The sequence below is a fragment of the Varanus komodoensis genome, unplaced genomic scaffold, assembly GCF_004798865.1.
Source record: "Varanus komodoensis strain SLA01 unplaced genomic scaffold, ASM479886v1 scaffold1, whole genome shotgun sequence".
Lineage (NCBI taxonomy): Eukaryota > Metazoa > Chordata > Lepidosauria > Squamata > Varanidae > Varanus > Varanus komodoensis.
Window position 1 is genome coordinate 96,781,256 of NW_025335268.1, and position 15,032 is coordinate 96,796,287.

Here is a 15,032-nt window from a genome sequence, read left to right on the forward strand (position 1 = left end):
AGCCGGTGCAGTTTGAACAAGAGTATAGAAATATGTTAGGCTGTCCAGCTCTGATTGATCGTCCAGTGGTGCCATTTAACATCAGCGGGAATTGTATCAATGGCAGCGCCATATATAGTGCATTAGAGCAGTCTAGCCTATCAAAAAGCATGGGGAAGAACAAGCAAGCAGTGTTACCCAATCCGATACCTCCCTTCAGTGTCGTTAAGAAACTCTGACAAGATAAGTCTGTTTCTGATGCTGGACACTGTGACCTTTGGAAAACACCAGCCATCGTGCATGTCAGATTTGGGGCTGGCCATGCCCCATTACATGTGCAACCTTTCTCCCACTCACTTCTGCATACCTCTTGCAACCCACTGGAAGAGCAAAGCAAGGTTGGAACTCAGCTACATTAAACGGCTGGGGGAAGTCATCAGAAAGTTTGGGCTGAAGTCCCATCAGTGTGCAGATGATACCCAGTTCTGCCTCTCATTTCCATCTACATGTCCCAGGAAGGCTGTCAAGCTCATGAACCAGCGTCTCAAAAGTGTTTCAGGGGGGCTGAGGGTACACAAGCTGAAACTTAATCCAAATAAGACAGAGGTAATTGTGGGCTGGAAAAAATTGCTACTTTGGAGGTTTGTGGCTGGTCTTAGGTTGCACGTTCCCTAAAAGACCAATGGCATAGTCTGGAAATCTTCCTGGACTTTGAGCTAACTGGGAAAGCCCAGGGAGCTGCATTGTCCAGGAGTGTGTTTTACCATCTTAGGTAGGTACGCCATCCTGGAGAGGGTGACCCTTCCCTCTAATGACACTAATGACATACAGGCCAGACTACTGAAATGCACAGTACATGAGACTGCTTGTGAAGGCAGTCCAAAAACTTCAGCCTGCGTGGTACACAGCTGCCAAGCACTGGTGGGGATGAGGAAGTCTGATCATGCAGTGCTGCACCAGCTGCACTGGTTCCTGTTTGAGACAAGTTTGAAGTGCTGACTTTGTCCTTCAAAACCTTTCAGTTCAGGACCAAGTTACTTGAATAATCCTACATACACTTAAAGATCAGTAAGAAAGACCTTCCTTCTATGTCCACCAATGAGAGCAGTTAGGTGTCCAATCACAGGAGAGAGGGCCTTTTCCACAGTAGCCCCCACCTCTGGAACAAGTTGCCATCAGTTTACCAGGCCACATCATTGCAGACTTTTAAGAAGGGCCTGGATAATATCTTATTCTACTTTGGCCTCCCCTGATACTTTTGCTGCTGCTGCTGCTGTTTCTGTTACTCTTTTAAGGCTTTTTTATGTTTTACCTGTGTTTTGACTGCTTAAGTCCACACTGGATTTTATTATACCATGAGAAGTCTTCTGCCATCAACTGGAACCTAGAAATATTTTAAAGCAATAATTAGGGAAGCAGAAAGTTCCCACCTGAACCAGATGATGTTTGGTAGCACCCCCAGTGCATTTATAATTGGAGAAGCGTAACATAACAACACTGATGGGTGCATCTCTTATAATATGTATTCCTATCCAACTACCTGCAATTTTTATCAGTAGCATACTTTACTGCACAAAAGCCACCTGAGACAAAATGACGGAAAGCTGCAATGGATTTCATTTTATACTGCCTGTGACTGGAAGGAAGAAATGTAAGAATGGGGACCTGGGATGACTGCTTAGGTTTTCTGCCCGTACACTAACCTCCTTCTTCAGGAGAAGCAGAACCTGCCCAACCTGGTAATGGAGAAGCAATGGCCAGCTCGACACAATAACAGCCCAACATCAACTAGCTGCTGGTGGGGCTAGATTACCACCCACAGTCAAACTCTAAGATAAATCCTTGTCAGTTTCCCTTAATTCAGAAAAACCACACTGCACTAAGCTTTCTCATTCTCCAAGCTCCCCTGCAGCCAACCACAGCAGGGAGTTCTGAGAGGGCCACTATGAGTAGGCACAGGGAAAGAGGAGGCAGCCAAAAATGTTTTACTCTTATCGGTGCCCACCCAGGAGATTTGCCCAGCGCTCAAGGAGAATCCTGCCATGTCCTGCAGCTGCTTAGGTGAAGGAGCTTCTCAGCTTTCACCAGATCCTGGAGCAGGCTTTCTGTCCCTCCCCACATCCCCGAAAGGGAGGTTTAAAGGAAGAGAGCAGGAGGAGGCCTCAGGGTAAGCAACCCTGCCACACTCTCAGACCCTTACCTGACCAAAAAGCAGGAAAGCAGTTGAGCCTGTTCTTGCCCAACAGACAAGGGGACAGAGCCGTGTCTGGCTCCATCTGCAGTTTTGCACAGACCACGTGCACATCTGGGCTTGCACTAAAATAGCTGCTAGACTTGCAGGAAAACATAATGGGGAAAGGAGCAATATTTTCCATATAGTGGTGCAAACAAACGAAAGGTATAGAATGGCAGTTTGGTGCCTTCCGGACATTTTGGACCAGTGTTCCCATCATCCCAATCCACTCACTCTGCTGACTGATGCTGATGGGAGTTGTAGTCCAAAATATCTGGAGGGCTCCAGATTGGGAAGGGCTAGTTTAGAAGCACACTGCAGAGCTCTTTTTGGCTACAGATCTCAAAGAACACTGGCTGATGAGAGTTCAGATAGGGCATGCTCTTCCTGCCCACATGAAAAGCAACAAAAAAAAAATCGCCCTTAGATGTGAAAAGAGATAGCAACCCTGTCCTACACAATGGAAGCACAGTGCAAACAACTATTGTCTTGCTTCTTTATTTGTGAATGTTTTATTTCATAACTTGCCCATTCCTTTCCTAATACACGGTCCCCAAAATGCATGGAACCTAGCACTCCATGCAGGCCATGTGGTTCCAGAATTGTGCATGAAGCACAGGATCCAAACAAGACAGGGCACTAACAACAGGAATTAATCTAGTGTTGGTGCCTAGATTAGCTGAAAAGTTGCTGGTGGGAAACCCAAGAGGCCTGGATTTGCTTCCCATTAGCCACATAATATTTTCCATTACCCACATTATAAGCCCTGGCTCCCCACCCCACCACGTTTCTTTGCATTTTCCATTTGCTCTTGCAAGGAAAGAGTAGGAAACCACCCTCCCTCTGCAGATGAAAGGTGACATCCTGAGAGACAACTGACTTTCTGGGGGTTGCCCAAACATCTGTTAAGAAAAGAGAAAATGATTGCAATCCAAAGTCAGGGAGCTGTACGTGTGCTCAAAACATCTCAGTTGTTGCGGTTTAAAATGCAAATTCGACAGTTGAAATAAATTATTCATATAAGCTAGATCTGCAGCATGTCTGTGCTCATGCACACAAAGATCCGTGTGGGTTATGCTGCTCGAACATGAGCCACAATATTGCTGTAAAAACAGAGCGTGATCCTGGACTCAGGGATCCTAACACGAACCATCAAACCATCAAAACACGATCCTAACACGAACCATCCTGGTTACCTGAAGGAGCGCTTACATCCATATATGCCCAGCCGCCCCCTGAGATCGGCGGGAGAGGCCCTTCTCCGGGAGCCCTCCGTGGAAGAAGTCAGGAGGATGGTTACTCGGAGGAGGGTTTTCTCAGCGGTGGCGCCTAAGTTATGGAATGCGCTCCCCAGAGAGGTCCGCCTGGCGCCTTCGTTATTTGTTTTTCGGCGCCAGGCAAAGACCTTTTTATTTAAGCAGTATTTTAAATGTTAATATTATTGAATTTTATCTGGCCAGGGTGGCTTGTTTTATATTGTATGTTTTATATTGTATATTTGTATTTTATTTTAATGTATATATTTTAACATGTTATTTTAATTTATTGTTGCAAGCCGCCCCGAGGCTTCGGCGAATGGGGCGGCATAAAAATGTTTTAATAATTAAATAATAAATAAATAAATAAATAAAAGCCATTGTGCATCTCTCCTGCCTTTTCATGCTTGACCATTTTGTTTGCTTGTTTCTGATACAAAAGAAGAAAGCTGCACCTGTAAAATGCAGGAGTTCTACACATAGGAGAATATAACACCTAGATCCCCATCCCAATAAAACCCCATGAATGAGACCGTGCAATTGCACAATAACAGCCCTCTCTGGAAGCATCCAGGATCTCTGCATACGCTATTAGGGAAAACTTTGGAAAATATAATGATCTCTCAGTAGAGATTATACAATATGCTTTACACATTCATTCCTCCATTCTTTAGTTTGGACTTACTTTGGAATAATGGCCATAGAAAACCTGTCCTCTGAGACCAGATCTTGCAGTTCCAGTGCTTTTGGATACGATCAAGATCTAGATTTACCAAGCTGCTAAAGTCCCATTGCTTCCAGCAGGCTATTCCCTGCACTGTCCCCACTCTGTGTCCCTTCACTGTCCAGAAAGTGAATTTGCTTCTGGTGGATGGAAGCTTTGGCAAATATTTTGCACTACACCAGAAGTCGAAAAGCTGGCACCTTTCAGATGTTTTTTACTGTATCTCCCAGTCTTGGACCACTGAACAGATTATGAAGATTCTGGGAACTGCATCTCCAAATATCTGGAGGGCACTATAATGTCTTCCCCCTGATCTACAGGATTCAGAAATTAACCCCACCTGTACTTGCTGCCTCCTGATTCTCCCCTTTTACTCCTGCCCCTTCCATCCATTCAAGACAGATCCCATGTTTGAACTTAACTAACCCAGTCTGTCCACTGCCCTCGCTGCCCATGATGCTGAAGCCCTTATCACAGACGTCGAGACAGAATGCATATCTATGCCCAGCTGTGCAGATCAAGATACCCTCTCTGCCCTGCACATTTGCCAACAAAACTCAACACAGCCTCAGCGCCTGGCAGGATGAGGAGGAGGAGAGCCTGGTTCTGTCTTTCAACTTCTGCAATTTGCTAGTGTAGCAGAGAAAATCGCTAACCTCAAGTGTGGGAGGCTGTCCTCTGCTCCATGTCATGTGGGACCAACCAACTGGCAAAGATAGGCACCAACTCAAAATTCCTGCTTTCCTAACCCAGACAAAAAAAGCAACCACCTAAAACTTTAAAGGAATGGTGCCAAGCTTTCTCGACTGGGCCAGATGAGAGGAAGGGAACTTCTTGCGAGCACCACTGCCCATTGCTCACACAATCTTCTGGGAAACAGAAACTGTGGCAAGCAGACATATAATGCCCCAAGGCACCACAAGAGAGAGCCCACAAATTCATGTTTCTCGTGTAATATTGAGCAAGGTTTGGGATTTCAGTGGGGAGAGGCCCTCACATGGGGAGCCCCCATATCCTATTTCCATGCATAAGGGAATAATTAGTTCCAGCAGACCAATTTCCCCAGAAATAGCAACCCAAGAAAGAGTCTCCGCGACACAGTTGATACAGTGAGGCAGGACATACTGACTAACCATTGGTCCACTTGCATGTAAAAACATTCCATAAGAAGGGACAGAAACTGGTTGGCCCAGATCTATTTAACAAGAAGCAGAGCAGGGCCTGTCCCCAGGGTTAGAAAAAGTCCTGCCTAAGCTACCATATGGACAGCTCTTCCGCTTTTCTGCATGCAAATTAGCTAACATCAGGCCTTTGGGGGCACAGCACACCAAACAAGCTGACCACCCTCTTCCCGCAGAGCAGAACAGAACCAGGCTCCTTCCAGGAATCCCTCCCCTGCAATCCAACCCTTCAGTTAGTTCAGTCTCAGTTAGGTTCATTTTGAGCCCGTCTCCATCAAGAGGTGGAGCAACATCTGATTGCAATCTATTTAGATTTGGGAGGAAACTGAAATGAACCTGATACACTTGTTGTTCTGTTTGCAAAGATTCTTTTGTCATGCAAGAACCACCCACACAAAGAAAACACTGGCAACACGAGGCAATGTGGTACATCCAGCAAACCCATGCTAAAATGATTTCCCATCATTGCTACCCCTCCCCTAAATGTGGCAGTTCAGCTATTTAGACTTACTCTCTCAAAAAGCAAAACAAAACTCCTTTCATTTACTGCCTTGCATAGATCACAGAAAGCTTTGTACTGAATCAGGCAATTGGTCCAACTAACTCCATATTTTCTACATCGGGGAAAGCAGTTTTTCTGGGTTCATGGGCATGTTTGGCTGAAAAACTTGCCCCAGGCACCACCACAAAATGACTGCCATAGGATCCCTGGCTAGTCACCCAGGAAAAGCAACCTGACTAAAAGATACAGGACAAGGCAGAGCTAGGTCTGAGCTCAAACACATAAAACAACACCTCTGAAGGCCAAAATAAGACTAGGGGGAAAGAGCACCTCCACCGCCTGTTGTCTTTTCCAGACTGCAATGAGTTGCAGGGACTCTCCCGGGTTGCACAACAGTCTCTCCTACCCCCTCCTTGAACTTGGGAGCTTCGGCATGCAAAGTTGTTCTCTAGTTCTGAGCTGTGCCTGTCTGCTTTATTTACTCCCTCTCTAAAAGTGCATCTGGGCCCAGGTTGGGTTTTTTTTTTTTTTAGTTTTTTTTTGCATGCTTTGCTACTGAAAAACTGTTCAACTAACTATCACATTCCACACCTCATTTTATGACTGGGCAGTCTTCAGCATTCCGCTTCATGGTCATTTTGTAGGAATGTTCCTCACTGACAGGGTACTAACCTTACCACTATTGTCATTGCATGTGTACACTCCTTAGAAAATGCCTAGATACCTCAGCAAATTTTGTTTAGAAACATGGCTTTCTAAACCATGTTTCGACCATCCAGAGTGCATTTTAATTCTCAAATCCATCTCCTCTGCTCTGGTTTTTGTTTCTGTTCTTCCAGCATGCTGCATCCAATTTACCAGTCAGGCACAGATCCTAGCAGGCAATGTAATTTTTTTTACAGCTGCAATGTGTCTAAACTGCCTGCTTGTTGGGGCAAATGCCCTCTCAGCCCCCCAGATATGGGTCTGCACAAATCCAGTTTTTATTAAGAAACTGTGATTTACAAGCAAAGCTTTCAGTTCTGTGAGAATGAAGCAAAAACCAGAAGATCATTACCAATCGAAATCTGCAATTTAAGCTATCTCAGTAGGGTGTGAGATTCCCTTCTAGTGGACTGGGACAAAAAATTAACATAGTGTATTTTGGAAGTTCCTGCTGTTTATTAAATAAAAGTAAAACAAACATCTTAAACTGATCACTCTCCAGGGCATCAGACATTTTCCAAAACAAATTATACTAATTTTCCATAGGAACATTTTCCAAGCACTTCCATTGCTCTACATGGCTAGGATAAAACATGTGTTTGATTTCCATCCTATCACCTTCCTATTAGGAGAGACTAATCCCCACCCCCAAATGGGAACACACACAATCGGCTCAGCCCACATGGTTGCAATACTGATACATGTACCAGCATCTCATGAGACAACACAGCACAATCTCCACAATACTGTGCAAAAGAGAGTCACTGAGTGTGAGGGAGCCTCAGCCACAAGTTATCTGATAGATGTAAAGAGCTGGGGGACTCCTGTGATAAGCATGCCCACTTCCTAAGGAACTGGGCCGTTTTTGCCAGCCTCCCGTCTGAGAAGGCATCAGATGTGCCCTTGCTGAGTGGAAGACATGTGAGGCGAATACAGCATAAGTCTTGCTTGCACGGATACATTATAATACGATTACTACTCGGGCAAAAACAACATGCAAAGGCAGCCCCAAGGCTGCCCGTATCTCCAAATGTTCTGAATACAGATTAGCATTCGTTCCCCTGCATTTATCATCACTGCCTTGAAATAGGAACAGCAAGCCCAAGACAACAAGAAGGTCATCTGTTATGATGGGCATTTTGTCTCAGCTGCTCTGTGGCTTCTACAAAGAGACCCTGTTGTAACTTGCTACATAATTAACTCCTACTCTGGAAAGTCAGAGTAGCTAACCCAGTTCCTTGCTCCTCCTTGCTATAAAGATACCAGTGTCACTAATTTTTTTTTCAAGCTAAGTAGGCAGATCAAACCATCCATTTCATCTGCTGGAGGGAAACAGAAATAAAAGGGGGATTGAGTTAGGGTAGCAAGTTGGAGTAGAAAGCATGGATCTCTGACAAAGGACAGGACATGATCCATGCCATGTGTTAGCATACAGAAAACATGGAATAACAGATATTATTTGGTGGGCCACTAAATCTTTTCATTCTGCATCCATCTTTGTGTCCTATATCAAGCTGAAGTGGTTTCCACCCTATCAAAACACTATGAGTCCCAACATGGGAACAGACAGGATACAAATATAATAACAATGGAAAAAGGTGGGATATAAATATAATAAAGAAATAATTAGAAAGACAAAGTCAGGTCTCAAGAAGAGTGTTGGTGAGCAATATCCTGGGTTGTTGTTTTAATGTATAAGAATGTTTATTTTTACCAATTTTCCAAAGATTACCATGAACACAAAGTTGTAACCAAGGGAGTTGAGTGAGTGGAATTCAAGTCCCAAACTATGCACAAGCGAGAATCTGACTAAAGTTTCACTTACAGGCCTTAGGTTTATAAAGTACCCTGTTAACACTTACACAACTGGAAAAGGCAACCCTGTTCTAATAGCAATTTCTTCCACTAATGGTACACTGGGTTTCAGACAAATCATTCCCTCTCTCTTATCCCAATCACCGGTCTCTCAAAAAAGCCAGTTTAAGGAGTATAAAAGAGAGAAAAGCAAAAAAGCAAAGCTGGAGGTGGATTGGGGTGGGGGGAGTTATCTATACACAACATGATTCCTTGGCATCACCAACCAAGTTGACTGCACCACAGTAATCACCAAGTGCTCCTTAACTTCCAGAATGAATAAAAGCTGTAAGCTTTCGACCAAAGTTTCTTGTCTTATGTGTGAAAGAGTGCTATCTTAAGTTAATCAAACAAAGAGGTGCACCATCAAGACTTCTCAGCACAACCTACAATACAGATCCTGCATTTGAAAGCCCAAAGACTTGTAAACTTGGCTCAGAGATATCTGGAAGAGCTCTCACCGTATGTACCTTACCTGTCTCGGGTCTTGAATGTGAGCTAGGGTTTGTGTCATCAACTTCTCTTCTGAAACGGCAGAAAATGTGTTCAGCTTAGAACTGAAGTGGAAAGATCAGTGCAGTTTTGAGGCACGCGCATCACATGACAAGTCCAGGTCGCAATGGGACCACGGCACAACTTTCCATAATGAGCTATCAGCCCTCACAGTCTGTCTTACTACAGAATTCTTATCAAGAAAGAGCTCAGGGTAAGGAGCACCAAAGCATATACACAGAGCAAGGGCAAAATGCAGACCACCCCTTGTTAAAATCTGTCAAGATCCTTAAGCTTACCCATACACATGCACACACATAACTTAGAGCTATTAAGACAGTCCTCCATTCTCTGTTCTTCTACTGAGATTTGAACATTCAATGCTCTCTCACTTTACAATGGTTTTCACTGTAAATTTAGCTGCTTCACAGAGACCCGTAACACCCATAACACCAGCTCCAGCATTCAAGTGACAAACACAAGCAATTATTTTAAGAGCAGCTGGTTACAGTTTGTTTTCTCCCCCGAAAATTTATGGTACTGAGATCCGGGCAGGGAGGGACACTCTTCCCTCTAGGCAACATGATGCTTCGCACTGAAAAACAGAGCTACAAAACTACCCCACCCCACTCCACAACCCATACCATATGCCTTGGCAGGCAGAAAAACAGAGAGACCTACCAAACAAATACACCCCAGTCAACAACAACCGAACTTCCAAAGCAAGGGGCAAACCACTGGAGAAACTTCTCCACAGAGGAACATGGCAAATGAGGCTGGCTTACACATCCTGCAAGAGTAATAAACCGCTTGGTTGGTTCCTGCTGCCTGCTTTCCTCACAATCCTTGCAACTCCCCTTCCAAAACACTCTCATACAAAGAACCCTGCCCAGCGTCATAGCCAAACATTCTTCCACAGCTAATCAGAGAACGGGAGGGGAGGGACACCCTTCGCTTCACATTTCTTTCATGCTAACAACTGAGTTCGCATGTGCATGTCCGTACATGTGCCGTGCACATCACGTTCCCGTTTAGATGCAGTTCATTCCTTGCAGTCCTCGGCAGCTCCAAGACATAACCTGGAGCAACCTACAGTCAATGAGACATGAGCTACCACACTCAGGATCAGGCCAAGAAGGCAGCAATTTGTATAGCCTCGCTTCTTCCCTGTGCTTGGCACAGGACTGTACAAAAACTCCTGGATCTGCGCCAAAGGAAAGCCCAGGAGATTTTTCTCTTTCCAGCTGGCACAAGGAGCAAATCATGCACCACTTCCAAGCCCCCACTTTTCTCCCTCCTCCCCAATTCTCCAGCCTTAGAAGTCCAAGCATCATGTTTCAGACCCTTTCATGCTCCAAACGTAAAGCAGAAACCGATTCATTATTAGCACTCAGTGAACTACACACTGCGCAGCTGCTGACAGCTTGGAATTTGCCGCTAGACAACCCAAAGCACAAGCTCTGAAGAGCAGTGTTGTGACCCGCAAACACTTTACTCATGTTTACCCACAAATACAGATTTCCATCTTATCCATTCCTTTTCTTTAATGAGCATAAGACCACAATTGGAAGGCAGGGGAGGGAACACAGAATCAGAATAGTAGAGCTGGAAGGGGCTGTTGCAGGACACCAATTTACACCATCCCACTCAGATGGGTGCCCAGTTTCTTTTTGAATACATTTATCCTACTGCTACCCCACAAACATAAAAATGTGTTAATCTTCTGTTCTATAGTGGAAAAGTAAGGCTCTTCCAAATAAAAGGTGAGATGAAATCTACACATATTCTCCACTCAGGATCTTGCCTGAGGGTGCTTTTCTTTCATTTCAAGACCCACACCACCCAAATGCAAATCCATGACCTCTACTCTAAGACCACAATCCTATGCACACTTACCTGGGAAAAAGCAAGCCCTTCTGAATTCAGTGGGACTTAATGGTAACTGAACATTCATAGGACTGGTCTATTAGAGTGCAGAAATAACCAAACATTTGGAGTGTGTGCCTATGCATGTTTATGCAGAAAAGTCCTGCAACTTAGAGCATGCCCTAACCAGCATAGGATTACATCCTATGAGAAATAAATCCTAGCTCAGTTTTAGAGATGGGAAAGTCAAGATTCAAACTACAGCACACTAGATACAGTAAACAGAGAGCTACTAATTCAAACCTAATTCAGCCATAAGGTGGAGCATGCCCAAGAGACACAGCCTGCAAAGTAAACTAAGCATTCTACAAAAGCTGCAGTCCTCGAACCAGTTATGTACAAGCACTTAGTCTTAAATCATCCACAGTAAACATCTGGCCTCAACTGCTTTGCTGCAAACTAATACCCAGCAGGAAGAGACAGTTTGCCCAAGCAAAGGAGGGGAAGCTTTCCATGTCTACAGCAATTGCCATTCCAAATACCAAGTCTCTGCTGCTGTCCTATTGAGTCAAAGATGGACTGGCATAACAGACGTGGTTCAGAGGGCAGGCTGGTTGGGGTTGGAGCCCAGAGGAATTCTTTGGACAGGGCTTTCATTGATATAGTTGACTGCTTGAGAGTCTACTCTTACTATGCGATTGTAAAATGGAAAGAAAATATAATGTAAAAGAAAGTTGCCAGAGCAAGCTGGGCACAGCATGCACTGGGAGGAAAGCTTCAAAGTAAGTTTGCCCTGGGGAACAGAAGCCCTGGACACCTCAGCAGCCACTGCCAACTTCCAGGGCCTGAACTGTTAAATTTTTCTTCATGTGCTGGGCACTCATATCAATACATCCTACTCATGAGAACCATCTCCAGTGCAGCCCATTTCAATGAAACATACCAGTGCACACACTATTCACTTGAACCCTGAACATTTCCCCCTCGTCAACCCAGGGTGCTCCTTCAGGCCGCTCCCACAGACACTAACCTCCTAGCCAGGCCTCCCCCAACTCTAAGCCCTCCAGATGTGCTGGGAATACCACTCCCATCTTCTCCACCCCACACAGGAATTGAGATCCAACACACCTGAAGACACTGCGTTAGAGAAGCCTGTCGTAGCCTCTCCATATCAGCCCAGCTGAACCCCCTAAAGTCACCCTGCTTTTAACACCCCTGCTCCACACTTTGGCTCAGCCCAAGAAGACCTACACCGCATCGAGTTTCCTGCACCACAGAGTCCGTCTGCCGCCGTCCAAAAAAGTCTCTCTCCCCTCTGGCGCAGCCATCCCCGCCCGCCGCAACACCACCTTTCCCCTAACATCAGTCCAGTGACTGATTTCCCTATTTCTACGGTCGCCCGATTCATTAAAGTTCTCTGCGCTGCTTGCAATGCGATCGCCGTATTCAAAGGCAACATAAAACAGTAAAAGCACAGTTAAAGTACGGATTTTAGGCGCGGAGCATATTTAGTTTCAAATAAAAGCATGCTCAAAGCATATGCCTTCTCTGGGAAGTGACCGGGCGGGGGATCTCTTACTTCCTCGCATCCCCATCTTTGCTTCTCAATCCCCGGGTTAGCTTATCACTGGTAAGCCTATTTCCTGGCCCCTTGTATTTCATCAGGGCCACACAACCAGGCAGCTGCTCACTCACCCTCACCGGGACGAGCACTTGGACAGCGCGACCCCCACCAGCTCACTCGACTGCCGCTTCAGCCTCTCCATGCGCGGCCCCAACATCGTGCTCCGCCCGGCTGCCACCCCCCTAAAGCCCCCCCAGGCAGCGGCCAGTCGAGAGAACGGACAGCGGGAAGGGGCCGCTCTCGGGAGAGTCCGACGGGCGGACAGAGCCTGGCTCCAGGCCATCAACGGGAGAAGGAAACGCAGGGCTCCTTCAGGGTTAGCAGCAAACTTCGTCCGCGCACATGAAACGGAGAGACTTTACAAACACACTCTTATGCGTGTTTACACAGAAAAATGTCCTACAACTCCCAGCATTCCTCAGTCAGCCGCGTTGGCCGGAGAATGCTAGAATCTGTTGGCGGTTGTTTGTTTTTGCCCAAACATACATAGCGCTCCCGAGGCAGGGGGTGTTTCCCCCATTTTTAAATTAACAATGTTTAAAGAGCTAGCAATTTTGTTTTCAAAAGGACTGGAAACCAGATGAACTGCCTGCCTGCTTTCCCCGCCCCAAAAAGCTCTAGGCTGGCTATGGGCTTGGTGGATAGAATTGCACCCTAAGGAGAAAGACAGAGGGAGCAATAGCTTGGGCGGAGCAACGCTTCTCCCATCTCAGCAAGTTTCAAAAGCACTGACAACAGATTCTATAGCGCCTTTTCTGGTCGTGGGTCCCCAAATTTTGACCATTGGATCCATTATCATCATCTCAGAAAGGTGTTCTTACCGATGTCATTTTCCACACTAGTTTCTTATGCCCGCCCACCCCCGCCCAGCCCGCCACGACTTTTGAGATCGCAACGAGAGGAACAAACGGCAAACAAGTATTGAGACAACTTGAAGACTGGCCAGTCGTTGCCGCATTAACTTTAGTGAACTCCAGCCACTTCATCAGATGCATGAAGTATTATCCTAAGCTGAAGGGGGACACGTACGCGTGCGTGCGTGCGTGCGTGTGTGAGAGCGAGCGAGCGAGCGAGCGAGCGTGCATAAACACGTACTCACACCAAGGAGCGGAACGTTCCGGCAAGCAGCGTCGTATGCACATTTTCAAGTTCTAACCTCTTCAGGATTCATGTCTAAGCATAAACAGTGACAGAGACAGAGAGAAAACACGAGTCATAATGCTGAAACCCCAAAGTGTATAAAGTTTGTGGTTATTATAATTATTTTGTTGTGAATTTCAAGAAAACTAAGAACAAAACCATCAAAAGAAAAAAGGGGAACGAAAAAGAAAGAAAACAGAAGAGAAAGAGAATGCAGCCTTCTTAAAGTTTGAGTAGCTCAATTACAATATATGCCTAGGAAATGTATACACACGTTGCACACGCATGCACGCACATGCACGTACACATGTATATGTAAAGAAATATATTGGTGTCAATCAAAAATGTTATTTGTAAACTTCAACAAAGTTAAACCAAATAACTTTGAGATTGTCTTAAGGTGCAGTGCAGAAGGGGTTAGGGTTGGGGTTAGGGATTTCAGGCTACACCAAGGGAGACAAACAGTAAGTATTGTTCCCCTATCTTGGAGTCAGCCATTATTGTTTCAGCAACCTTTACTGCTACCTGCAATCTGTGGTGCAAATATTATTAAATATAATAAATATTAAACAGCAGTCAGTGTAAGCGAATTAAGTTTACCTGAAATATCTTGCATGTATCTTAAGGCAGATACAAATTGCAGACCTTGGTTCTGCCATTTCGTTCTTCTTCCTTTGCTTTGCATAACAACCACCCTGAAGAAGAGTTCTAGAGAACACAAATGCTTGCCCACTTCTTTGAGTCGTTTTTGTTGGTCCTTACCCCATTATCCTAGCCTTTTGAGTTTTTTCCTATCTCCAATTTCACTCCTGCATACTTCACACTTAATTCATACACAGGAGTTAACACTCCTTTTTGATTCCAGTCAAGGCTAATAGGCCTGAATTCTCCTCTATTGCTTCACCATAGCCTTTCCATTCTGGTTAAAAGTGGAGCTAAGCAAGCCAACCATGTATTCTGGTAAATTTTACATTACTAAAATCATTCTGCAGTGAGTGTTACATTCTAAGAAACCAGGGAACACAGTTATTTCAGCGACAATATGCGCAGCTCGAAGTGCCACTGCTAATGTTGAAGTCTCTCTCACTTTGCATTCATCCAGATGAGACTTTCATTACCTTCTCTTATTCACAGAATTCTATAGAGATCCAAATAATGGCATCTTCCACTCATAACCCTCCTGGGATCTTCCTAACACTTCTCTTTTCTCTTACTCCACAAAATCTATTTTAAAAAATAGGGCACAAGGAACTCGCCATCTGAAAGCACCAAAGCAGGGAACTCTTGTACCATTATACAAACAACATAACATTTTTAAAAGTGCAGGGCCCAGGAGAGAAACACTGTGGAGCTATTGACAGCATTTCTGGGGTTCTGTTTTTGGAGCTGCTACTCATTTTGCAAAAAGAGAACTCAGTGCATTCCATGAGAGATTTGACAAAGTGTGTGCTGAGACAAGGACATGAATGTGACTCT

At 45.1% G+C, this 15,032-nt stretch overlaps 1 protein-coding gene across 3 annotated transcripts in view; it reads right to left on the reverse strand.

Annotated features, from left to right (window-relative positions):
* The window catches only part of LZTS2 (leucine zipper tumor suppressor 2), an 80,081-nt gene extending 67,574 nt beyond the window's left edge, over positions 1-12,507 (reverse strand). The window contains exons 1-2 of one of the 3 annotated variants that reach the window (XM_044437318.1): positions 9,608-10,219; positions 8,910-8,959 (exon numbers count right to left, since the gene is read on the reverse strand). In XM_044437318.1, the coding sequence (XP_044293253.1) occupies positions 8,910-8,948 (39 nt within the window). In that variant the 5' untranslated portion in view covers positions 8,949-8,959; positions 9,608-10,219. Of the gene's footprint in view, positions 1-8,909; positions 10,221-12,487 lie in introns of those variants that run through there. The other 2 variants (XR_006415440.1, XM_044437342.1) reach the window with 2 other exon arrangements.
* Between the last annotated feature and the right edge of the window lie 2,525 nt (positions 12,508-15,032).